The sequence below is a fragment of the Theropithecus gelada genome, chromosome 11, assembly GCF_003255815.1.
Source record: "Theropithecus gelada isolate Dixy chromosome 11, Tgel_1.0, whole genome shotgun sequence".
In the NCBI taxonomy this organism is placed as follows: domain Eukaryota; kingdom Metazoa; phylum Chordata; class Mammalia; order Primates; family Cercopithecidae; genus Theropithecus; species Theropithecus gelada.
In genome coordinates, this window is record NC_037679.1 from 92,153,948 (window position 1) to 92,180,986 (window position 27,039).

General features: G+C 43.2%; 1 protein-coding gene across 5 annotated transcripts; it reads left to right on the forward strand.

Moving 5' to 3' along the window:
* Positions 1–2,075: 2,075 nt before the first annotated feature.
* On the forward strand, positions 2,076–27,039 carry ZNF140 (zinc finger protein 140). Of its 5 annotated transcripts, none has more exons than XM_025401617.1 (6): positions 2,076–2,942; positions 3,136–3,192; positions 4,958–5,084; positions 5,318–5,413; positions 18,965–19,031; positions 24,854–27,039. In XM_025401617.1, exon 6 carries the CDS (start codon positions 24,931–24,933, stop codon positions 25,993–25,995), a length of 1,065 nt encoding a protein of 354 aa, XP_025257402.1. In that variant the 5' UTR covers positions 2,076–2,942; positions 3,136–3,192; positions 4,958–5,084; positions 5,318–5,413; positions 18,965–19,031; positions 24,854–24,930; the 3' UTR covers positions 25,996–27,039. The 5 variants fall into 5 exon arrangements, with proteins under 5 accessions (XP_025257402.1, XP_025257399.1, XP_025257400.1 ...); XM_025401614.1 differs by lacking the exon at positions 18,965–19,031 and adding an exon at positions 3,391–3,468 and having other exon boundaries at positions 24,854–26,779; XM_025401615.1 differs by lacking the exon at positions 18,965–19,031.

Here is a 27,039-nt window from a genome sequence, read left to right on the forward strand (position 1 = left end):
TTGTCTCTCTTTTTCATCAACTGTTCCCTTGATCTGGAACAATACTCCTTTGACTCAGTGGGTTGAGTTTTCCCTTACCTCGTATTTCAGCATACAGTTGGTGTTCTTCAAGGACAGGGATGTGACTGGCTTGCTTCCCCAAACCTCTCCTACATGCCCAGGACAGTGCCCCACACAACGCTGGGAGTAAAGGCGCTCCCAGGTCACTGGGCGTCCAGCCCCTGTAGATGCAATCCAGTGCCTCTTTCCAGAAGGCTTCTGGGGGAGGGCTCAAGCTGGAGCACATGAAAAACCAGGGCCGCTCCAGCATCTGCCTTCCTTCTCAGGTAACATGAGACTGCTCAAAGAAGGCCACGAGGGACTCGGGGTCACATCCTCTGAGACCACTGTTTCAAGGTGGCCAGGGAGCGTTGCAACGATTCTGGTTATTACAGTTATACGAAGCCAAAGTGTCAGAGGTGTTTGAACCAGAGCAACTCCATCTTGTGTTTTTATTATCATTATTTGCTGTTGTTGTTGTTGTTGTTTTTTGAACAGTCTCGCTCTGTCGCCCAGGCTGGAGTGCAATGGCACCATCTCAGCTCACTGCAACCTTCACCTCCCAGGTTCAAGCAATTCTCCTGTCTCAGCCTCCTGAGTAGCTGGGATTACAGGTGCCCGCCACCATACCCGGCTAATTTTTCTATTTTTAGTGATGGGGTTTCATCATGTTGGTCAGGCTGGTCTCAAACTCCTGACCTCATGATCCGCCAGCCACAGCCTCCCAAAGTGGTGGGATTACAGGCGTGAGCCACCACGCCCGGCCTTGTTTTGTTTTTTTGAGACACAGTTTCACTATGTTGCCCAGGCTGGAGTGCAATGCCAAGATCTTGGCTCACACCAACCTCCCCTTCCCGGGTTCAAGTGATTCTCCTGCCTCAGCCTCCCGAGTAGCTGGGATTACAGGCGCCCGCTACCACACCCGGCTAATTTTTGTATTTTTAGTAGAGATGAGGTTTCACCATGTTGGCCAGGCTGATCTCAAACTCCTGACCTTGGGTAATCTGCCCGCCTCGGCCTCCCAAAGTGCTGGGATTACAGGCATGAGCCACTGCTCCCAGCAACTCCATCTTAAACAAGAGCTGGGTAAAATAAGGCTGAGGCATACTGGGCTGCGTTCCAAGACCGTTAGGCATTCTAAGTCACAGTATGAGACAGGAGGTCAGCATGAGATACAGGTCATAAAGACCTTGCTGATAAAAGTTTACAGTAAGGAAGCCGGCTAAAACCCACCAAAACCACGATGGCAATGAGAGTGACTTCTGGCTGTCCTCACTGCTACAACTTCCACTGTCAGAGGTGGTTGAACTAGGGCAACTCTATCTTGAGTAGGGGTAGACAGAGTTGGGTAAAATAAGGCTGAGACCTGCTGGCCTGCATTCCCTGGGTGTTAAGGCATTCTTAGTCACAGGATGAGATATGAGGTTGGCACAAAATACGTGTCATGAAGACCTTGCTGATAAAACAGGTTGCAGTAAACAAGCCGACTAAACCCACCAAAACCAAGATGTGTGATGAGAGCGACCTCTGATTGTCCTCACTGCCCACCAGTGGCCATGGCAACATCAGGAAGTTACCCTATATGGTCTGGAAAGAGGAGGCATGAATAATCCACCCCTTGTTTAGCATATAATCAAGAAATAACCACAAAAATGCGCAACCAGCACCCTCGGGGCTGCCCTGCCTATGGATTAACCATTCTTTATTCCTTTACTTTCCTAATAAACTTGCTTTCACTTTATGCATTCGCCTCGAATTCTTTCTTGTGCGAGATCCAAGAACCCTCTCTTAGAGTCTGAGATCCAGACCCCTTTCCAGTAACAAAAGGTCTTGGACTGAAGTACTGACTCCACAGTCTTTAAGTATCCTAGTTATTTAACAGTTGCGGTCTCGGGCTCTTGTTGGGCTGCGGTGGGTTCTGGGAAGTGTAGTTCGCCTGCGTCTCCAGTTCCTTGTCTCTGGGCGATGTGTGCACGCCAGCGAGGCACTGTGGGAGTCGTAGTACGGGAGGAAAACCCTACACCCTCTCTCGCGGGCCGCAGGAGTTTGGGGAATCTAGTCGCTAAAGCCCTACATAGTCTTCCGGCTTTGGGCGTGGCCGCGATGCACTCTGGGAGTCGTAGTAGGGGAAGACAGTCCTCCGCTCTTTTGAGCAGGGTCGCAGGAGGTTCTGGGAAGTGTAGTTGCCTGAAGCTCGTGTTCTTTGTCTTTTGGTGATGTGCGCGTGGCCTCAAGGCACCCTGGGAGTTGTAGTGGGGCGGGGAAAGTCATTTGCTTTCTCCAGCGGGGTCGCGGTTGTTTCTGGGAAGTGTGGTTGCCTGAGTCCCGCGTTCTTCGTTTCTCGGCTGGTTGTGCGTGTGGCCGAGAGGCACGCGGGGAGTTATAGGAACCGAAAGCCCTGTGTAGTCTCCCGCGGGGGGCCACGGTTGTTTCTGGGAAGTGTGGTTGCCTAGGTCCCGAGTTCTTTGTTTCTAGGCTCTGGGGTGGGAGGATAGCCCTATGCTCTGGAGCGCGGGGCCGCGGTGCCTTCTGGGAATTGTAGTTGTCCCAGGCCCTCGTTCTTTGTTTCCTCGCGCGGGAGCGCGGCGCTCTGGGAGATCCAGTAGGAACGAAAACCGTATGCCCTTGCGCGCAGGGCCGCATTGGTTTCTGGGAATTGTAGTTTCTTGAGGCAGGCGGCGTGCTGGGGTGACGTCCGCGAGGCTTCTGAAGACGCATTCCTGCGACGCCCGCGGTGGGGCCCTCGGGGGCGGCTCCGAGCGTCTGGCCTGTGTAGGCAGGGAAAGGAGCCCCCCCGGTCGGCGCCGGTGGCCCCGGGCGGTGACTCGGTCCGGAGCCCCGGAACGCTACACCCACCTGGCCGGAAGCACAACGGAAACGCGCCGTCCTGTGGCCACTGTTAGGTGACCGGGTTCTGGGGAGGCGCGCCGTGGCGGGAGGAAGCCGGCGCCGGCGGTCCAGGCGCCCTCTCTCGGGGCCCCGCTGTCTGCGTGGGAGGCGCGGAGCGGGGGCCACGGGAATCCCCAGTGCGGGATCTAGTGACTTGGGCGCGGCCTGGCTGGCCCGTTCGCTCAGGGCTCCTTCTCTCTGTGCCAGGTCTGCCATTTGACACTTTTCTGATCTCCTCGGTCCGTTCTGTGAGCTATGTCTCAGGTAAGCTGATGATATATATTGAGATATATATATATATATTTTCTTTGAAAGACAGAGACAGGGTCTCCTCCTGTCGCCCAGGCTGGAGTGCAGTGGGGCGATCATAGCGTCCTGTAACCTCAAACTCTTGGCCTCAAGTGAGCCAACCCATTGAGCCTGTCTCCTCTTTTCTTTGTGAAGTGCAGCCGTATTTTTCAGGACTTGGGACGTGGCTTTCTCTTACAACCACCTGCCTGGCGGAAGCCCAGGACCCTGTCCCCTGTTCCTCCTTTTCAGGTGCTTACACTTAAGTATACATGAAGAGAGTGACAGGAAGCTCTCCAGATGTGGGCGGGATTTCTGACCTGGCTGGTATGTTTTAGGGTGGGAGGGTGGGGTGCCAGCTGTTACATTGCCTCTTCTTCCCACAGTATTAGAAGGAGGAGTGCTTTGCGTTACTCCAGCGCCCCTTCATTCATTTATTGAGTATGTTCTTACTGAACCTCTACTTTCAGTGGTTCCCACAGCGTGATCCTTGGACCAGCAGTATCAGCATCATCTGAGAACTTGTTAGAAATGAATATTCTGGAGTCCTACCCCAGACCTTCTGAATCAGAAACTGGGAATTTGGCCCAGCAATCTAACAGTCCTTCCAAGTGATTCGAACGCTCAACTCATTCTATGTCTTGAGGATGCAAAAGTGACCAAAACAAAATCTCTGAACCCATAGAGCTCTTTTGCTGACATGACATAAGGAACACATTTTTATTTTGATTGGGGCTCAGAGTTTGGCTGGTAATTGTGCTTCATAGCAGTGGGGATAACAGGGTCAACTCTTCAAAATGAGTCCCTCATTTTCAGTTCCACTTCTTTGTCCTACCTTTTGTCATACCTCTCTCCAAATTCAGAGGCTTTCTGAGTTTTGCTGGGGAATCCAATTTCCACCTCTGCTGCAGATCTTGCTGTGTAGGAAACAGCTGCTTTATTAGTCAACAGTCTTTAATCACTTTTTTATTAAACTTCAAAACTGTAAAATATAACTGCCATCCATCGGGGGCTGCTACTAGTTTGAGACCTTTTAAATTCCCATTCATGCCTTATAGATCTATGTGGATCACTCAAGTGGTGCAAAACCAGGCTGCAAAGTAAGGGCTTCTATATTATTCTTCCTAACTCCGAGGGAAAGTGCTTTAGGTTCTGTCCTGGGAGGTGTTACATTCTCTTCTTGCAGAATCAAGATTCTTTACTGCTTATCCTCCTTGTTCTGTGACATTGCCAAAATTACCACTAAGTTTCACAGGTATTTCTTTAGGATTAGGGATGACTGGAACAAACTTGAGACTGTATGCCCCATTTGAAGGGTGCTGCTATTATCTGCTATAGCCAATTATTACCCTGAAGAAATTCTGGCTGAATTATATTAAAATAGGCTGGTATTAAGGAAAATATACATTGTTTATTAACATAAAGGAATACTGTAAAATCTTAAGAATTTTTACAACCAATGCCAAAAATCCATATTGTTCATATGTATAATCCTTTATTTTGAACAAAACTGTAAATTGTCTCAGGTCAGATAATTTATGTTTTTTCTCCTTTTCTCCAGTTATGCAACAAAACACAAAAGCTAGGCTCTTCATTATATAATTACTCAGAATTCTGAAAACTCCCATTGTTGCTACTTAGACACATTGCCTAACCTCCACAGTGAGACTCATTTTATACTTTGATAAGGGAGTTTGGGATCATGGGTACTGGTCATGCAGATATCTGTATGTCATTTCAGGGGTCAGTGACATTCAGAGATGTGGCCATAGACTTCTCCCAGGAGGAGTGGAAATGGCTTCAGCCTGCTCAGAGAGATCTGTACCGATGTGTAATGTTGGAGAACTATGGCCATCTTGTCTCACTGGGTAATTATTCCTCTTCATCTCCCTCAAGTCAAAATTTGACCTTTAGGGTGGCTGTTAAAATTATCTGGCTGAATATTCCCAAGATAGGTATGGGGTTTCTTAAAATTAGTAAGATGGGGACGTAAGTGTACCTTATTTTTAGACATTTTAAAAACTTCCATCTGACATTTCTTTTGTGGCCCTTGTTAGGATTCAACAACTGATTTTGAACTTATTTCATTTTCTGCAAGCAGGTCTTTCCATTTCTAAGCCAGATGTGGTTTCCTTATTGGAGCAAGGGAAGGAACCCTGGTTGGGGAAAAGGAATGTGAACAGAGATCTGTTTTCAGGTGAGTGAGTTGGAAGGTGATGGGAAAATTTTTTAAAACCACTGAATTAGTCAATGAGAAAGGAATACTTTTTAATATGTTGATTGGAAAAATTTCCCTTAAAGATACCAGAGATAGGCTGGGTGTGGTGGCTCACACCTGAAATCCCAGCACTTTGGGAGGCCAGGGCAGGTGGATCACAAGGTCAGGAGATCGAGACCATCCTGGCTAACACGGTGAAACCCTGTCTCTACTAAAAATACAAAAATTTAGCCGGGTGTGGTGGCGGGCGCCTGTAGTCCCAGCTACTTGGGAGGCTGAGGCAGGAGAATAGTGTGAACCTGGGAGACGGAGCTTGCGGTGAGCCGAGATTGCACCACTGACTCCAGCCTGGGCGACAGAGCAAGACTCCGTCTCAAAAAAAAAAAAAATACCAGAGATATAAAGACGGAAGTTTCACTTACAACTCCATAAAGAACTACTTCATACCCAGTTCTCTTTGTTTTTTCTATATTACGTAACAGCTAACATACTCAACCAGTTCTCACTTTATACTTCCTCTACTTTCTCACAGATATCTTTTTTGTTGTCATTGTTCATTCTGTCTGGTCTGTGAATTTCATTTCTTTTTGTTTTTTCCTCCCTTTCTTTCTTCAAATGGACATATATTTCTATTGCCTAAATCCAACCTGAGAAAGAAAGAAAAATTAAAAAGTACATATATTGCTGTTCTATTTAATCACCTGGAAAGGATTAGCTCATTACTCTTTGACTAACTGATATTTATTCCTTCACATACACTCTTAATATTTACAGGAATGTTAATCTTGTCAATCTTTCTCAAGACTCTCTATTAAATGCTACAGAGACTAGAGGGTGTACAAAAGTATAATAACTATCAAGGAATTCATGGCCGAGTGATGTGTCTAAATAACTTGCATTAGATATCCTCAAATTAGCAGTTCAGCAGCGAAGAAAGGAATTTCCAGTTGGCGTTTTAGGCTTGGATAATTTGGATACAGATTTTAGTAGAGAAACAAAAGACAGAAAAGGGTCATTTTTGGAGAAAAGGTGATGAATTCTGTAAGTTCTGAATTTTGTAAGTTCTGTAAGTTCTATAGTTGATTCTACAGCAGATCTTTTTTTTTTTTTTTTTGAGACGGAGTCTCGCTCTGTCGCCCGGGCTGGAGTGCAGTGGCGCGATCTCAGCTCACTGCAAGCTCTGCCTCCCGGGTTCACGCCATTCTCCTGCCTCAGCCTCCCGAGTAGCTGGGACTACAGGTGCCCGCCACCTTGCCCGGCTAGTTTTTTGTATTTTTTAGTAGAGACGGGGTTTCACCGTGTTAGCCAGGATGGTCTCGATCTCCTGACCTCGTGATCCGCCCGTCTTGGCCTCCCAAAGTGCTGGGATTACAGGCTTGAGCCACCGCGCCCGGCCTACAGCAGATGTGTAATGGAGGTACACTGATTTTTAGAGAAAAAAGGAGGAATGCATACATTTTATGAGGCAGCAGCTTAGGACTGATGAAACAGGTGCCATGAAAACTGAGCTGCAGCTTTAAGGAGTAGTGGTGGTTACTATGAAATGCTGCGGAGTTCGTTAGGAGAACGTCGAGAAGGATTTGCAAAGGGGGTACTAATGTGGCTGAAGCCATGAGGTGGAACAGGTGCAGGGAAACTTCGTTTAGTGGGAGCAAATGAGGAAAAATATCCTTTTTGAATTAAAAAATAACAAAACCGATAAAAGTATGTATGAAGGAAGTGAGGAAAAAGGAAAACATGGAAGTTGCCTCTAATTCTACTACTTTTTTTTTTTCTTTTGAGACAAAGTCTCGCTCTTGTCCCCCTAGACCCCTAGAGTGTGATGGCACGATCTCAGCTCACTGCAACCTCCGCTGTCCGGGTTCAAGCGATTCTCCTGCCTTAGCCTTCCGAGTAACTGGGATTGCAGGCGCCTGCCACCATGCCTGGCTAATTTTTGTATTTTTAGTAGAGACGGAGTTTCACCATGGTCTCGATCTCCTGACCTTATGATCCGCCCGCCTAGCCTTCCCAAAGTGCTGGGATTACAGGCGTGAGCCACTGCGCCCAGCCTGATTCTACTACTTTAACACAGTTCTTGAAGTTTTTATGTGTTCCTTCCAGTATCTTATTTTGAAAATTCTTTTCATTGTGAAATATCACACACAGACAGAAGTAATGCATGAACATACATGTATACTTAATAAATTACTATAAGGCAAACACCCATGTGACCAAGGTCAATAAGCACAACACTGCTAGGTTTCTTGCAAGCCTTCCGTGTGCTCATCCTCATCCTCCAATAAAGCCAATCATCTCTTTGCTTTTATGGTAAAGTAGCTTCCTTGGTTTTCTTTATAGTTTAATCAGCTGTTTGCATTTGTGTTCACTATAGTTTAGGTTTGTGTGTGTGTGAACTTTATATAGAAAGATTTATAATGTATTTATTGATTTGCTTCTCCAAATTATTTTAAAAATGTTTTTGGCTGTGCATGGTGACTCATGCCTATAATTCCAATATTTTGGGAGACTGAGTTGGGAGAATCACTTGAGGCCAGGAGTTTAAGACAAGCCTGGGCAACCTAGAGAGACCCTGTCTCTACAAAAAATTTTTAAAAGCTAGCTAGGCATGTGCCCATAGTTCTAGCTACTTGAGAGGCTGAGGCAAGAGAACCACTTGAGCCTAGGAGTTTCAGGCTGCAGTGAACTGTGATTGTGCCACTGCACTCTTGCCTGGGCAACAGAGCAAGACCCTATTTTTTTAAAAGTTAAAAAAATTTTTTTTTCATTGTACAAGTAAGTATACCACAATTTATTCTTTCTACTATTGAGGGCTTCTTTTTTGCACATTTAGAGATACTGCAAGCAATGTTGTTACTGTGCTTGTATCCTGATACATATTGGCACGTTTCTCTGTGGTTTATATATAGGACTGGAATTGCCAAGTTGGAGGATAATGCACCTCTTTAAGTCATTAGATAATGCCAAAATGTTTTCCAAAGACCCTTGACTGACTTATACTCCCACAAACACAGTAAGTGAATGCCTGTTGGGCATCATAATTTTCACCTATCAGAAGGGTGTGCAGTGGTGGCTCGTGGTTTAAACTTGCATTTGTCAGGCTGTTAATGAAGTTGAGCACCTTTTCACATGTTTATTGAACATGTAGGTATCCCCATCTGCGAAGTACATCTTGAAGATTTTTGCTCATTTATCTACTGGATTCTTTTATTGATTTGTAGAAGTTATATATTTTAGATAGAAATCCTTTGCTAATTATATGTACTTCAAAATCTTTCGCATGTGGCTTATTTTGTTTTACCTTCATAGCTTATTTTGATGAACAGAAATTCTTAATTTTAGTGTAGTCAGATGTATCAATCTTTTCCTTTATGTTTAGTATTTTTTTAGCCTGTTTAAGAAATATTTCCCTACAAAGGGATTATGATGAAGACATCTTCCTATATTTTCTTTTTAAATAGCCTACTTGTTTTGCGATTCACATTTAGATCCATTGTTCACTTTATTTTGTCATGTGAGTTAGTAGTCAACTTTGCTATCTTCTGTATGGAGATCCAGTTATCACAGTACCATTTATTGATACATCAACCCTTTTCCTCACTGTTTTGAAATTAGTTAAATGTCAATTTTTGTGTTTGTATGTTTCTAGGTTCTCAATTCTCTTTCATTTTTCTCTTTGCTCAAATCTATACAGCCTTAGTTATAGATTTAATGATTAACATTTTATTGTATTTGTCTTACCCCTGCCCCTTTTTTTCTCTGAATTATTTTAAGTAAACAGGGCTACCATTTAAGAGTTGTTGCTGCAATCTAGTGTAGATCTAATCATTACCTGAACTATGTAGGTATCCAGGGAGCTGAGGGAGGTAGACAGATTGGAAATAAAGTGAAGAAGTAGACTCAGAAGGACCTGGCAATTGGCTAGATGGCAGACACGAAGAAGACTGAGAAGCTGTGGTTGACATTAGTCTTTTTGGTGGTATGATTGTTTCCTTAGTGTAAAAAAAGGATCAGCAAGTTGGTAGGGGAGGAGAAGATTATATTGAGACTTGTTGAGTTTTGGGTTTCTGTGGGATATGAATATATAAATCCAGTAGGCAATTGAGTATCATATTCAAGAGGTTTCAAATGCATATTCCTAAGCCCCACCTTGGAAATTCTAAATTGGTAGGTTTGGGGTGGAACCAAATAATTTGCATTTCTTTCTTTTTTTGGCTAGTCCAGAAAAAAAAAAAAAAAAAGCAGTGGGAGTGGAGGAGAAACAAAGAAATCTATAACTAGTTGTGATCAATGACTTGTAAACTCCACTGCATTCCGACCAGCCAGAATTCGCATTTCCAACAAATGACCAGATGATGCTGATGCTGAACTAAAGTAGACATTTAGGAGTTACCTGCACAGCTTCTTAAAATTTTGAATTTTCTTTGTAAAATCGTTGCATTCTGTTGTTTATTCTTAAGCAACTTTCCTCAGTTTCTTTTCTAGATTGCTTCTCTATAGGAATGTTAGTGAATTTGTATATTTATATCTCTTTATCTTTATTATAGAAATAAAAATACGGTTGGGTGCAGTGGCTCACGCCTGTAATCCCAGCACTTTGGGAGGCCAAGGTGGGCAGATCACCTGAGGTCAGGAGTTCAAGACCAGCTTGGCTAACATGGTGAAACCCGTCTCTACTAAAATACAAAAATGAGCAGGGTGTGGTGGTGTGCGCTTGTAATCCCAGCTACTCGGGAGGCTGAGGCGGAAGAATCGCTGGAACCTGGGAGGCAGAGGTTGCAGTAAGTCGAGATCATGGGCGACAGCAAGACTCTGTCTAAAAAAAAAAAGAAAAGGCCGGGCGCGGTGGCTCAAGCCTGTAATCCCAGCACTTTGGGAGGCCGAGACGGGCGGATCACGAGGCCAGGAGATCGAGACCATCCTGGCTAACACGGTGAAACCCCGTCTCTACTAAGAAATACAAAAAACTAGCCGGGCGAGGTGGCGGGCGCCTGTACTCCCAGCTACTCGGGAGGCTGAGGCAGGAGAATGACGTAAACCCGGGAGGCGGAGCTTGCAGTGAGCTGAGATCCGGCCACTGTACTCCAGCCCGGGCGACAGAGTGAGACTCCGTCTCAAAAAAAAAAAAAAAAAAAAAAAAGAAAAAGGAAGGAAGAAAGAAGGGAAGGAGGAAGGGAGGGAGGAAGGAAGGCTCTAAATCTTTCTAGATTTTTTTCCTGCAGATACCATTGTAGTATATAGAATAGTTTCACTGCACTAAAAATTCTCTGTGTTCTGCCTAATCATCCATTCCTAACCCTTGGCATCTACTGATTTTTGTTACCGTCTCCATAGTTTTGCCTTTTCCAGAATGTTGGAGAGTTGGAATTTACCTTTTCAAAATGGCTTATTTCACATAATAATGCATAGTAATATGCATTTTGGTTACTTGCATGTCTTTTCATGGCTTGATAGCTCATTTCTTTTTAGCACTGAATAATATTCCACTGTCTGCATGTACTGCAGTTGACTTATCTGTTCACCTACTTAAGGACATCGTGGTTGCTTCCAAAGTTTTGACAATTTTGAATAAAGCACGTGTGTGCAGGTTTTTGTGTGGGCATAAGTTTTCATTTCATTTGGGTAAATACCAAGGAGTGTGACTGCTGGGTCCTATGGTAAGAATATATTTAGTTTTGTAAGAAACTGCCAAAAGATCTTCCAAAGTGATTGTACCATTTTGTGTTCCCACCAGCAATGAATGATTGATATTATCATGTGATTTTTTTTTTTTTTAATCACGGTTGGTTGTTGGATTTTGCTGATGCTTTTATTGCTTCTGTTGATATTATGTGATTTTACTTCTTTAGCTTGTTGATGTAATGGATTACAATTTACATTAATTGATTTTCAAATGTTGAACCAGCCCTGTATACCTGGGATAAATTCCACTTGGTCATGGAGTATAATTCCCTTTATACATTGTTGGATTAAATTGACTAATATTTTGTTGAGAGTTTTTACATTTATGTTCATGAGAGATACTGGTCTGTCATTTTTATTTTCTTACAATTCCTTTGGTTTTGATATTAGGGCAGTGCTGGCCTTATAGAATGAGTGAGGATTATTCCCTCTGCTTCTATCATCTGGGGATTGGTATAATTTCTTCCTTAAATGTTTGGTAGAACTTACCAGTGAACCTTGATGCTTTTGTTTTTGAAAGTTATTAATTATTCATTTGAATTTTTTTTTTTTTTTTTTTTTTTTTGAGACAGGGTCTCACACACTGTTGTCCAGGCTGTAGTGCAGTGGTGCAATCATGGCTCACTGCAGCCTCAACTTCCCTGGGCCCAGGTGATCCTCCCACCTCAGCCTCCCAAGTAGCTGGGACTACAGGCACACTCCACCATGCCCAGCTCATTGTGCATTTTTTGCAGAAACGGCGTTTCACCATGTTGCCCAGGCTAGTCTTGAATTCCTAGGTTCAAGCAATTCTGCCCACCTTGGCCTCCCAAATTGCTGGGATTATAAGTGTGAGCCACCACACGCAGCCTCATTTGATTTCTTTGCTATTCAGATAGTTTTCTCCTTATTGTGTGAGCTTTGGCGATGTATGTCTTTCAAGGAATTGGTCCATTTTATCTTTGTTATCAAATTTGTGGGCATAGACTTATTCATGGTATTCCTTTATTCTTTTTATATCCATGAAATTTGTACTGAACCCCCTTTCATTGCTGATATTAATAATGTGTGACATCTTTTTTTCTTAATTAGCCTGGCTAGAGGCTTGATTTTAATTATCTTTTCAGAGAACTAGCTTGATTTGGTTGCTTTTCTCTATTAATACCCTATTTTTAATTTCATCAATATTTGTGGGTTTTTTTTTTTTTTTGAGACAGAGTTTCTTTTTGCCCAGGCTGGAGTTCAATGGCACGATCTCGCTCACTGCAACCTCTGCCTCCCGGGTTCAAGTGATTCTCCTGCCTCAGCCTCCCGAGTAGCTGGGATTCCAGTTGCACGCCCCCATTCCCCCCTAATTTTTTATTTTTTTTTTTTTTTTTTTTTTTTTTTTTTTTGAGACGGAGTCTTGCTCTGTGCCCCAGGCTGGAGTGCAGTGGCGCGATCTCGGCTCACTGCAAGCTCCGCCCCCCCGGGTTCACGCCATTCTCCTGCCTCAGCCTCCCAAGTAGCTGGGACTACAGGCGCCCACCACCTCGCCCGGCTAATTTTCTTGTATTTTTAGTAGAGACGGGGTTTCACCGTGTTAGCCAGGATGGTCTCGATCTCCTGACCTCGTGATCCGCCCGTCTCGGCCTCCCAAAGTGCTGGGATTACAGGCTTGAGCCACCGCGCCCGGCCGCTAATTTTGTATTTTTAGTAGAGATGGAGTTTCACCATGTTGGCCAGGCTGGTCTTGAACTCCTGACCTCCCGTAATCCACCCACCTCAGCCTCCCAAAGTGTTGGGATTATAGACGTGAGCCACCGCGCCCAGCCTATTTTTTTTGAGACAGGATCTTGCTCTGTCACCTAAGCTAGAAAGCAGTGCCACAATCATAGTTCACTGTAACCTAAATTTCCTGGGCTCAAGCCTTCCTCCTCCCTTAGCTTCCAAATAGCTATGAGTACAGACACATGCCAACACTCCTGACTAAATATTTTATTTTTTATTTGTAAAGACAGAGTCTTGCTATGTTATCCAGTCTGGTCTTGAACTCCTGTCCTCAAATGATCTTCCCACCTTGGCCTCCCAAAGTGCTGGGATTACAGGTGTGAGCCACTGCACCTGGGCCCTTTGATTTTTATTTCTTTTCTTCTTCCTTTGAATTTAATTTGCTCTTTTTAAAATTTCCTAACATAGAATGTAGATGACTGATTTACATTTTTTTTTTTTTTTTGAGACAGAGTCTTGCTCTGTCGCCCAGGCTGGGGTGCAGTGGCCGGATCTCAGCTCACTGCAAGCTCCGCCTCCCGGGTTTAGACCATTCTCCTGCCTCAGCCTCCCGAGTAGCTGGGACTACAGGCGCCCGCCACCTCGCCCGGCTAGTTTTTTTTTTTTTTGTATTTTTTAGTAGAGACGGGGTTTCACCGTGTTAGCCAGGATGGTCTCGATCTCCTGACCTCGTGATCCGCCCGTCTCGGCCTCCCAAAGTGCTGGGATTACAGGCTTGAGCCACCGCGCCCGGCCTACATTTTTTCTAATACATTAATTCAATGCTGTAAATTTTTCTTTAAGCACTGCTTTCACTGCATCCCAGATTATCCCACTGAAATACACTATATTTTTGTTTTCATTTAGTTCAAAATATTTTAAAATTTCTTTTTAGATTTCTTGTTCATGTTACTTAGAAGTGTAGTGTTCAGTATCCATGTGTTTTGAGATTTTTCTTTTAATCTTTCTGTTACTGATTTCTGGTTTCATTCCATTGTGGTCTGACAGCACACGTTATATGATTTCTGTTCTTTGAAATTTGTTAAGATGTGTGTTATGACTAAGAATCTTGGTGAATGTCTTGTGAATTGGAGACGAATGTGTAATCTGTTGTTGCATGAAGTAGTCTACTGATATCAGTTGATTGATGGCGTTAAGTTCAGCTATGTTCTTGCTGATTTTCTGCCTGCTGCATCTGTCCAGTTCTGAAAGAGGGGTGTTGAAGTCCCCAACTATAATAGCGCTTTCATCTGTTTCTCCTGTTTTATCAGGCTTTGCCTAATGTATTTTGATGCTCTGTTGTTAGGCACATGCACACTAAGGATTTTTATGATTCTTTCTTGGAGTATTGACCCCTTTATCATTATGCAATGCTCTTCTTTAACCTTGCTCTGAAGGTGATATTGTCCTTGCTCTGAAGTCTGCTGTGTCTGAAATTTCCTTGCTCTGAAGTCTACTGTGTCTGAAATTAATTTAGCTACTCCTGCTTTCTTTTGATAAGTGTTAGTATATAGTATGCCTTTCTCTACTCACTTATTCTAAATCTATATGCATCTTCATATTTAAACTAGGTTTCTTGTACACAACATATAGTTGGGTCTTGTTTTGTGCTGCACTCTGACAGTGTCTTAAGTTAGTGTATTTAGACTGTTGACTTTTATTTATTTTTAAAATTTATTTATTTTGTGGCTGGGTGCGGTGGCTCATGCCTGTCATCCTGGCACTATGGGAGGGCGAGGCGGGCGGATCATGAGGTCAGGAGAGCGAGACCATCCTGGCTAACATGGTGAAACCCCGTCTATACTAAAGTATAAAAAATTAGCCAGGCGTGGTGGCAGATGCCTATAGTCCCATCTACTTGGGAGGCTGAAGCAGGAGAATAGCGTGAACCCGGGAGGTGGAGGTTGCAGTGAGCTCAGATTGCGCCACTGCACTCCAGCCTGGGCGACAGAGCGAGACTCTGTCTCAAAAAAAAAAAAAAAGTATTTATTTTTTTTAGAGACAGGGTCTCCCCCCGTTTCCCAGGATAGATTGCAATGATACAGTTATAGCACACTGCTGTCTCAAATTCCTGGGCTCAAGAGACCCTTTTGCCTCAGTCTCCCAATGTGCTGGGTAAATTATAGGCATGAGGCACCACATCTAACCTCGTGTGTGTGTGTGTGTGTGTGTGTGTGTGTGTTTTGAGGTGGAGTCTCACTCTGTAGCCCAGACTGGAGTGCAGTGGCGCAATCTTGGCTCACTGCAACCTCCACCTCTTGGGTTCAAGCAATTCTTCTGCTTCAGCTTCCCGTGTAGCTGAGACTACAGGTGCCCAACACCACACTTGGCTAATTTTTGTATTTTTAGTAGAGACGGGGTTTCACCATGTTGGCTAGCTGGTCTCGAACTCCTGACCTCAGGTGATCTGCCCACCTCGGCCTTCCAAAGTGCTGGGATTACAGGCACGAGCCTCTGTGCCCGGCCCTCTTTTGTGTTTTTTTATTAAGCATTTTACATGATTTTATTTTCTCTTCTTCTCTTAGCATATTGATTATACTTCTTTTTCTTGTGGTTGTCCTAAAGTTTGCAATATACATTTTTTTTTTTTTGAGATGGAGTCTTGTTCTGTCGCCCAGGCTGGAGTGAAGGGGCATGATCTCTCCTCACTGCAACCTCCACCTCCTGAGTTCAAAGGATCCTCCTGCCTCAGCCTCCAGAGTAGCTGGGATTACAGGTGCGCATGCTACCATGCCTGGCTAGTGGTTAGAATTTTTAGTAGAGATAGGGTTTTGCCATGTTGGCCAGGCTGGTCTCAAACTCCTGACCTTAAGTAATCCACCTGCCTTGGCCTCTCAAAGTGCTGGGATTACAGGCATGAGCCACCACACCCAGCCTACATTTATAAATAATCCAACCCTACTTTCAAATAATACTATGCCACTTCGTATGTAGTGCAGGTACCTTATAATAAAATATTTCTTATTATTTCCTCCAGTCCTTAGTATCACTGTTATCATTCATTTCACTTATATGTAAGCTATAATCATAAAATACATTATTATTATTTTGGAGACAGAGTCTTGTTGTGTTGCCCAGGCTGGTATGCAGTGGCATGATCTTGGCTCACTGCAACCTCTGCCTCCCAGGTCCAAGTGATTCTCCTATCTCCGCCTCCTGAGTAGCTGGGACTACAGGTGCGTGCCACCACACACAGCTAATTTTTTGTATTGTATTTTATTTTATTTTATTTTATTTATTTATTTATTTTTGAGACGAAGTCTCGCTCTGTCACCCAGGCTAGAGTGCAGTGGCACCATCTCGGCTCACTGCAACCTCCACCTCCCGGGTTCAAGTGATTCTTCTGCCTCAGCCTCCCGAGTAGCTGGGACTACAGGTGCGCGCCACCACGCCCGGCTAATTTTTTGTATTTTATTTTATTTATATATTTTTGAGACAGAGTCTCGCACTGTCACCCAGGCTGGAATGCAGTGGCACTATCTCAGCTCACTGCAACCTCTGCCTTCTGGGTTCAAGCGATTCTTCTGCCTCAGCCTCCAGAGTAGCTGGGACTACAGGTGTGTGCCACCACACGCAGCTAATTTTTTGTATTTTATTTTATTTTATTTATATAGTTCTGAGACAGAGTCTCGCTCTGTCACCCAGGCTGGAGTGCAGTGGCACCATCTCAGCTCACTTCAACCTCCGCCTCCTGGGTTCAAGCGATTCTTCTGCCTCAGCCTCCCGAGTAGCTGGGACTACAGGTGCGAGCCACCACGCTCAGGTAATTTTTGTGTTTGTAGTAGAGACAGGGTGTCACCATATTGGCCAGGTTGGTCTCGAACTCCTAGACCTCATCATCCGCCCGCCTCGGCCTCCCAAAGGGCTGGGATTACAGGTGTGAGCCACTGAACTCGGCCTTATATTTTATTTATTTTTTGAGGTGGGAGTCTTGCTCTGTCACCCAGGCTGGAGTGCAATGGCTCACTGCAGCCTCTGCCTTTTGGGTTCCAGAGATTCTCCTGCCTCAGCTTCCTGGGTAACTGGGATTACAGGTGCACGCCACCACGCCTGGCTTTTTTTTTTTTTTTTTTTTTTGAGAGATGGAATCTCGCTGTCGCCCAGGCTGGAGTGCAGTAGTGCGATCTTGGCTCACTGCAAGCTCTGCCTCCTGGGTTCACGTCATTCTCCTGCCTCAGCCTTCTGAGTAGCTGGGACTACAGGCGCCTGCCACCATGCCTGGCTAATTTTTTGTGTTTTTTATAGAGACAGGGTTTCACTGTGGTCTCGATCTCCTGACCTCGTGATCCGCCTGCCTCAGCCTCCCAAAGTGCTGCGATTAGAGGCGTGAGCCATTGCACACGGCCTAATTTTTGTATTTTTAGTAGAGGTGGGGTTTCATTATGTTGGCCAGGCTGGTCTCAAACTCCTGACCTCAGGTGATCTGCCCGCCTGGGCCTCCCAAAGTGCTGGGATTACAGGTATGAGCCACCATGCCTGGCCAATTGTTTGTGTTTTAGTACAGATGGGGTTTCACCATGTTTTCCAGGCTGGTCTCAAACTCCTGATGTCAGGCAATCCACCCACCTTGGCTTCCCAAAGTGCTAGGATTACAGGCGTGAGCCACTGTGCTCGGCCAATACATTGTTATTATTTTGAACAAACTATTGTCTGTGAGGTTAATTAAAAATAAGAAAAATAAGGCTGGGTGCAGTGGCTCACACTTGTAATCTCAGAACTTTGGGAGGCTTAGGTGGGAGGTGCTTGAGCCCAGGAATTTGAGGCTGTGGTGAGATATAATCCCAACACTGTTCTCTAGCCTGGGCAATGCAGCAAGACACTCAAGACCCTGTCTTTTAAAAAAATAAAATATTTATTTTACTTTTACTTATTTCTTCTTAAATGGTATTCCTTTCTTTATGTAGGTCTGAGTTTCTGACCTGTATCATTTTCCATCTCTCTGAACTTCTTTCAACATTTCTTTCAGGGCAGGTCTACTGGCAACAGATTCCTTTAAAAACCTTTTATTTTTTGTAAGAGAGTAATTTCTCCACTTTTGAAGGACAATCTTACAGGCTACAGAATTGTGGGCTGGAGAGTTTTTTTTTTCCTCTCAGCACTTTAAAGATTTTCCTACACTCTGTTATTTTTCATGGTTTCTGAGAAGATCTGATGTACGCGAGTCCTCCCCTATCTTCAGGGGATATTTTCAAAAACCTCCGACGTATGCCTGAAACTGCAGGTGGTATTGAACCTCATTGCCATTGGTTAGAATATGTTTCTGTTCATGTCTTCCACCCAAAAATGTAATGCCTTTTCCGTTTTCCTTTTTTCCCCCTTTTTGACAGGGTCTCACTTTGTCACCCAGGCTGGAGTGCAGTGGTGTTATCATAGCTCACTGCAACCTCAAGCTCCTGGGCTCAAGTGATCCTTTCACCTCAACCTCCTTAGTAGCTGGGACCACAGGTGCATGCCACCACACTTGGCTAATTAAAAAAACATTTTTTTAGAGATGGGTACTCAAATCTTGCCCAGCTGGTTGCAAACTTCTGGCCTCAAGCACTTAGGCAATCCCCTTGTCTTGGCCTCCCAAAGTTCTGGGATGACAGGGATGAGCCACCTTCCCTGGCCCTTTTACACCTTAACTAAGCACTTCTGCACTGTGGTTGTAACTTTTGCAGTTTGAGGTGCAACAGCAAAACTAGCTGAATTGCTTTTTTTCTTCCTCATATGAATAGAAGACTCATTCTGCTGTAATCTTAGCAACCTCAGCATATGAGAGGGTTTTTCCTTATTAAATGGAGAAGAAATTTCACATTTTCACATTAAGCACTTTGTGGCTTCTGTTTGGCATGTCTGAATTGCCAGCATCGCTACTCTCATGCTTTGGGGCCATGATTAAGTAAAATAAGGGTCAGTTGAACACAAGCACTACGCTACTGCGTCAGGGGATCTGACAGCAACTGAGTGACTAACAGGTGGGTAGCTCCGCAGCGTCGATGTGCCAGGCAAAGGGATGATTCACATCCGGGGTGAGATGGAGCAGGATGGTGCGAGACATCACACGACTCAGAATGGTGTAGTTTACACATGAATGATGTCTGGAATTTTCTATTTAATACTTTTAAATATTGAACAAAGGTAACTGAAATGATGAAAAACTACAGATGAGAGGACTACTGTAATTCCCAGCCTTGTTCCTTTATAGGTAAGGTTTTTTCCCTTTTACTTCTTTCTTCTTTATATTTGATTTTCTGAAATTGGAATATGATATGCCTAATTGCAGGTTTTGTGTGTGTGGGGGGGGGGCGAGGGGGCACTTATCTTGCTTGGTGTCCTCTGTGTTTCCTGGATCTGTGGTTTGGTTTATGACATTAATTTGGGGAAATTCTCCATCATCATTTCCTCAAATACTGCTTCTATTCTTCCTTCTCTTTTAGTGTTTCTATTATGCATATGTTACACCGTTTGTAGTTGTCCCATAGTTCTTGGGTAATTTTTTTTCCCTCAATATTTTCTCTCTTTTTCAGTTTTGGACGTTTCTATTGAGATATCCACACACAATACTCATGAGCCTATTGAAAGCATTCTTTATTTTCATTACAGGAATTTTTATTTCTAGTATTTCTTTTTGATTCTTTCTTAAAATTTTCATTTCTTACATTATCCATCTTGTCTTGCATCTTGTGTACTTTTTCTCAATAAAACTGTTAGCGTATTAATCATAGTTTCTTAAATTCCTGGACTGATAATTCCAACATCCCTACCATATCTGTCTCAGATTCTGATGCTTATTCAGTCTGTTCAAACTTTTTTTTTTTTTGCCATTTAATATACCTCATAATTTTATGTTGAAGGGTGGACATGATGTACTGAGTAGAAGAAACTGCCTTTCGTAATGTAGTGGTAAGGTGTTGGGGGAAGAGAAGCATTTTGTAATCTTAAAATTATGGTAAGCCAGTGCTTCTGGACTAAGAACTTAATTAGTTCTTTTTTTTCCCCCACCTTATGTGGGACAGGATGGCTAGAAGGGGCTGGAGTAGGACATTTCCCTTTCCCTTAGTGGAAGGCTGGAGCTGGCTAGAGTTTGGCATTTCCTTTCCCAAGGGTAGGTTAGGCTCTGGTAAAATATTTTCTCCTGAGGGCAGGCCTTGTTAAGAATGGAATACTCTGGTCTATTTTAAAAAATGGCTATTTCTATCTTAGCCCTTCCAAAAACACAGGGGAAGTTTTCTCCAATACTCACTCTGAAAACAGGATAGAGCTCCTGAAGGTAAAACTCACAGAACCCTAGGGACACCCAAGACTAGAGTTTTGAACCACAGACTTGTCCACACTGAGCTTCCAGCTATTCAATGACAGTGCAAGTTCTCCTGTCCCAGCACTGGTTCCTGCAGAGGTTTCTGCCTGTGGGTTTCTCTTCTGGTGAGCTGTCACTCACCATATCTTCCTGTCTCATTTTGGGGGCAGTTGTTTGCCCTGTTACTGCACTTCTCTGAGGAATCTTACAAGAGTTTAGTTTGTTCAACTTTTCACTTGTTGTTAGGACACAGTAGTGACTTCTTTTTTTTTTTTTTTGAGACGGAGTCTCGCTCTGTCGCCCAGGCTGGAGGGCAGTGGCACGATCTCGGCTCGCTGCAAGCTCCGCTTCTCGGGTTCACGCCATTCTCCTGCCTCAGCCTCCTGAGTAGCTGGGACTACAGGCACCGGCCACCGTGCCCGGCTAATTTTTTGTATTTTTAATAGAGACGGGGTTTCACTGTGGTCTCGATCTCCTGACCTTGTGATCCGCCCGCCTTGGCCTCCCAAAGTGCTGGGATTACAAGCATGAGCCACCGCGCCCGGCATAGAGTAGTGACTTCTAAGATCTTTGTAAGTCAGACTGGAAACTGCAAGTCTCCCTGTCATCATTTTCCATAATTTCCTTCTTCCTGTATTGATCTTAAATAACGTTGGCGACAGAAGATATTGGGCCGTTTTCCCAAGAGTAGAGTGAATACATCTAAAAAATTTCCTTTGAGTATATTACTTGCTGGTTTATCAAATGAATCCTTTATTACATCAAGAATGAAACCTTGGTGGCTCATGCCTGTAATCCTAGCCCTTTGGGAGGCTGAGGCGGGCAGATTGCCTGAGCTTAGCAGTTCGAGACCAGCCTGAGCAACACGGTGAAACCCTGTCTCTACTAAGATACAAAAATCAATGAATCAATCAAACCATTAGCCAGGCGTAGCAGTGTGTGCCTGTAGTCCCAGCTACTCGGGAGGCTGAGGCAGGAGAATTCCTTGAACCTGGGAGGCAGCGGCTGCAGTGAGCCAAGATTGTGTCACTGGACTCCAGTATGGGTGACAGACCGAGGCTCTGTTTCTTTTTTTTTTTTTTTTTTTTTTTTTGAGATGGAGTCTCCCTCTGTCCCCCAGGCTGGAGGGCAGTGGCACGATCTTGGCTCACTGCAAGCTCCGCCTCTCGGGTTCACGCCATTCTCCTGCCTCAGCCTCCTGAGTAGTTGGGACTACAGGCGCCGCCACCGCGCCCGGCTAATTTTCTATATTTTTTAGTAGAGACGGGGTTTCACCGTCTCTACTAAACATGTTTCACCGTGTTAGCCAGTGATCTGCCCACCTCGGCCTCCCAAAGTGCTGGGATTACAGGCATGAGCCACTGCACCCGGCTGAGACTCCGTTTCTTAAAAAAAAATGATAAAAAGAAACCTTGTATCTATAGGCTTTTAATAAGCACTGAATTTCCTCAAATCCATTTGGCATCTATTAAAAAGAGTATGGAGGTATAGTAGGAGATGGGAAGAGGTGAGGTGATTGAGGAAGGGAAGTGGGTGAAGGGACATGTAATTAGCATTCTACTTTTATATCTTCAACATTGTTTTCTTGATTGTGTTTTTTTACTCTCATTGTTGTGAGAAATCATATGGCAAATAATACACTAAATCTGTGGAATTAACCCCATTTTTTCTTTTTTCTTTTTAATTGACACAATCACTGTACATGTTTATGAAGTACAATGTGATGTTTCAATACATGTATACATTGTATAATGATCATATAAATTAGCAAATCCATTATCTCAAACGTGTATCATTTCTATGTGACAAGAACATTAAAAACTTCTCTCTTCTATTTTGAAAGATACTTAACTATAATCACCCTACCATGCAAGAGAACACTTGAGCTTATTCTTCATATCTAATGATAACATCGTACCTGTCCAACAACCCCCCCCTTTTTTTTTTAAAGACAGGGTGACATTCTGTTGCCTGAATTCCTGGGTTCAAGCAGTCCTTCCACGTTACTCTGCCAAGTAGCTAGAAGTACAGATGCACACTACTATGCTTAAATTTTTTTTTTTTTTTTTTTGGTAAAGACACAGGTCTCACTTTGTCACTATGTTGTTCAGGCTGGTCTCAAACTCCAGGACACAAGTGATCCTCCAGCCTCAGCCTCCCAAAGTGTTCAGATTACAGGCATGAGCCACACCCGGCCCCAACAGCTTTTTCTATTTTTTTTTTTTTAAATGTCCAGGTTCACTTGGTATATTTCAGTTCCCAACAAATTTCCTTGAAGCACTGCTAGATGAAGCCTTATCTACTGCAGTGGATTTTTATATCTGATCTCTGGTCTTTGATACAATTTTTACCCTAAGTATAATGAGCGTGTTCTTGTGTCTTATATCAATATTTTCTTCTGTGTTCTCTTTCCCTATTTCTATCCTCAGTTCCTCACGTTACATCTACAGGGCTCTTATTTAGGTACTCAGTAGATACAGAGTTGGTTTAAAGAAGAGGCAAGAAAGGAATTTAAAGTTTTATCTGTATTGACATAATTATTTTAATAGCTGTCTCACTGCCTTCCCTATCTTAATCTTTCATGTATCTTGTGTACCTACTGTATAGGTACAGATCTTGATCCACTGTTGAGATATGAATTAAATACTTCATCAAAGAAATGTACATTCTACTTTTCCTTAAAAGCTTACAGTGAGAGTGATAACAGATAACATTTTTCCCAAAGTGTCAATGTACATTTGACTGAAATGAAAAATACATTTTTAGATGTTACTGGGAATTTTAAACTTATGTAAAAGTTGTTAGTACAAAGAATGCCCACATTCATCTTTGCTTATACCCATTTGCCTTATCATTTGACGTATGATTTTTTTTCCTGAAACATTCAAGTTTTATATATTATGGCCTTTTACCGCTATACACTTAAGTGTAGGTTTCCTAAAGATATGAATTTTTTTTTTTGAGATGGAGTCTCGCTCTGTCACTCAGGCTGGAGTGCAGTGGCACAGTCTTGGCTCACCACAACCTCTACCTCCAAGGCTCAAGCGATTCTCCTGCCTCAGCCTCCTGAGTACCTGGGACTACAGGTGCATGCCACCATGCCCGGCTAATTTTTTTTTTTTTTTTGAGACGGAGTCTCACTCAGTCGCCCAGGCTGGAGTGCAGTGGCGCGATCTTGGCTCACTGCAAGCTCCGCCTCCTGGGTTCACGCCATTCTCCTGCCTCAGCCTCCTGAGTAGTTGGGACTATAGGCGCCTGCCACTACTCCCAGCTAATTTTTTTGTATTTTTCATAGAGACAGGGTTTCACTGTGTTAGCCAGGATGGTCTTGATCTCCTGACCTCGTGATCCGCCTGTCTCGGCCTCCCAAAGTACCGGGATTACAGGCGTGAGTCACCGTGCCCGGCAATGTTTTGTATTCTTAGTAGAGACAGGGTTTCTCCGTGTTAGCCAGGCTGATCTCAATCTCCTGACCTCGTGATCCGCCTGCCTTGGCCTCCCAAAGTGCTGAGATTACAGGTGTGAACCACTGCGCCTGGCCAAGAGTATGAATGTATTTTTAAGGAGACATTTCATATTATTTCAAAATTCTGTTCCCATTTAAAAATGATGAAGTCCATTGTTAAAATTTAGCATGGAGAAAATTAGGGCTTATGTTTGGCAAACACATTTGATATTAAGACACTGTATTTTTCTTTACAACTTTCATTTTAGGTTAAAGGTTACTCATGTTACATGAGTAAATTGTGTGTCATGGGGGTTTGGCGTACAGATAATTTTGTCACCCAGGTAATCAGCACAATGCCCGATAGGTTTTTAATCCTTACCCTCCTCCCACCTTCCACCCTCAAATAGGTCCCAGAAAAGACATAATTGTATCAAATATGAGCTTCATAATAGTTCAGAGGGTAGAGTTGGAGTGAGGATCATAGGCTAGTTTTCAGAGAAACTGCTTTTTTTTTCTTTTAGAGTAAGTTACTGTAAGATGTTCCAAAGGCACTAAATGAACAGAATCTAATGTCTTTGTGCAATCTGATGAACACTTGCAGTGTTTAGTAGCAGCATTATGAAACTGCCATTTTTAGATAATTCTGGCAGTAAGTACCTTTTTTTTTTTTTTTTTTGAGACGGAGTCTCGCTGTGTCGCCCAGGCTGGAGTGCAGTGGCCGGATCTCAGCTCATTGCAAGCTCCGCCTCCCGGGTTTTTACGCCATTCTCCTGCCTCAGCCTCCCGAGTAGCTGGGACTACAGGCGCCGGCCACCTCGCCCGGCTAGTTTTTTTTTTTTTGTATTTTTTAGTAGAGACGGGGTTTCACCGTGTTAGCCAGGATGGTCTCGAACTCCTGACCTCGTGATCCGCCCGTCTCGGCCTCCCAAAGTGCTGGGATTACAGGCTTGAGCCACCGCGCCCGGCCAGTAAGTACCATTTAAATGGTAGTGAAGAAGACTAGCAACCTGTTCTTCACAAATACTTATCTTTCTGATAGCTCTATTTTCCCTGCTCTTTCAATTACTTATATTTACTCTTTCTCCTTATTTACCTATATCTCTATCTCTATTTGATCTTTTCTTAAGTTCTTCTGGGCATACTACTCAAGATTTCAGTCACAGCTGTGAAAGCTGTTACTGATACGATTTTTAAAAACTTCATTCTGTTGCTAAAGAAGGGAGAAATGGCCTTTATTCAATACAGGAAAAATGAACATTCACTTCGTTTTGTTATCTTTCAGTTTCAGAGTCAAGTGGTGAGATCAAAGACTTTTCACCAAAAAATGTCATTTATGGGGACTCATCCCAGTATTTGATCATGGAAAGAATTCTAAGTCAAGGCCCTGTGTATTCCAATTTTAAAGGAGGCTGGAAATGCAAGGATCATACAGAGATGCTGCAAGAAAATAAGGGATGTATTAGGAAAGTAACAGTCTCTCATCAAGAAGCCCTGGCTCAACATATGAATATCAGTGCTGTGGAGAGGCCCTATGGATGCCATGAATGTGGAAAAACTTTTGGTCGACGCTTTTCCCTGGTGTTACACCAGAGGACTCATACTGGAGAGAAACCATATGCATGTAAGGAATGTGGCAAAACCTTTAGCCAGATTTCAAACCTTGTGAAACATCAAATGATACATACTGGAAAGAAACCCCATGAGTGTAAGGATTGTAATAAAACATTCAGTTACCTTTCATTTCTTATTGAACACCAGAGAACGCACACTGGGGAGAAACCTTATGAATGTACTGAGTGTGGAAAGGCCTTTAGCCGTGCCTCCAACCTCACTCGACATCAGAGAATTCATATAGGAAAGAAACAATATATATGTAGGAAATGTGGGAAAGCATTGAGCAGTGGCTCAGAACTCATTCGCCACCAGATTACACATACTGGAGAGAAACCTTATGAATGCATTGAATGTGGGAAGGCATTTCGCCGTTTCTCACACCTTACTCGACATCAAAGCATCCATACAACCAAAACCCCATATGAATGTAATGAATGTAGGAAAGCTTTCCGTTGTCACTCATTCCTTACTAAACATCAGAGAATTCATGCTGGAGAAAAGCTCTATGAATGTGATGAATGTGGTAAAGTTTTCACTTGGCATGCATCCCTGATTCAACACATGAAGATTCATACTGGAGAGAAGCCCTATGCATGCGCTGAATGTGATAAAGCCTTCAGCCGGAGCTTTTCCCTCATTCTACACCAGAGGACTCATACTGGAGAGAAACCCTATGTATGTGAGGTATGCCACAAATCCTTCAGCTGGAGCTCAAACCTCGCTAAACATCAGAGAACACACACTCTTGACAACCCCTATGAATATGAAAATCCATTTAATTACCACTCATTCCTTACTGAACACCAGTGAACTTACACTGCAAAGAAAAACTACCAATGTATGAAATTTTTTTTAAAGAAGTATAATGCCTTACTTTTACTTCGGAGAACTCTTGGAAAGAAGCCTTATGTGAGAGTGATGAATGTGAAGTAATATGGCCCACAATTTATTCAACATCCTGGAGGAAAAAAACCCAGAAATATGTGGAAAAGCCATTAGTAACCGCTCTTTTTCTTTTTCTTTTCCCAATAACAAGGTGAAATCGATATTGTTGAGAAGATTCTTCTTCCATCTGGAAATATTGAGAAGACTTCATTTGGTAGGATTCCCTTACTCTACATGTGTAAATTCCTACCAAGAAAGAATACATATCCAATAGATTGGAGAAAGCCAGAGATTATTAGCCCTCATTCTGCAACTGTCAACCAGGACAATGCATGGGCAAGGCATGAGCTTTACAAAGATGTACTTTGGAGATCAGGATATTCATGTTTAAGTAAAGTGATACAAACACAGTGATTCGGGAATGCCTTCATTTACAATGCAATACTTAAATTTTAATACTCTCGTAAGAGAAAAAGCAACTGTATAAAAGAATGTAGAGTAACTGCAATATTTCAAACCTGTATCAGAGAACTACACTGTGGGAAAACTACCATTGTAACGAGTGTAGCAAAATCATCTTAGGTATCTGAAAAGTCATACTGGATGGAATCTGGGAGAAAGGGCTCTATTTTGAGGGAAGGGGGATTGCTTTTTGTTTTTTAAGTGAATTCAGAAAATGTTATAAATAAATCTTCTGGTTTATTATAAACCTTCTACTTGCTGATTTTTTCCCACAGCATGTGATTCCGAAAGTGTAACTACAATATTGACATAAAAAAAGAGAGTAGTGTTTTTTTTTTTGTTGAAACATACAAACATAACTAGAAGTGTTTTTAGGTGTTTTATGGTTTTAACTTTCAGGCCGAGTTTGGATTTAAGGTAATGCTAACTGACAGTTATCCTTGAATCTGACTATAGACAGTTGTTATTCAGTGTGAAATAAGTATAAATAAGATACATCACAGAAAA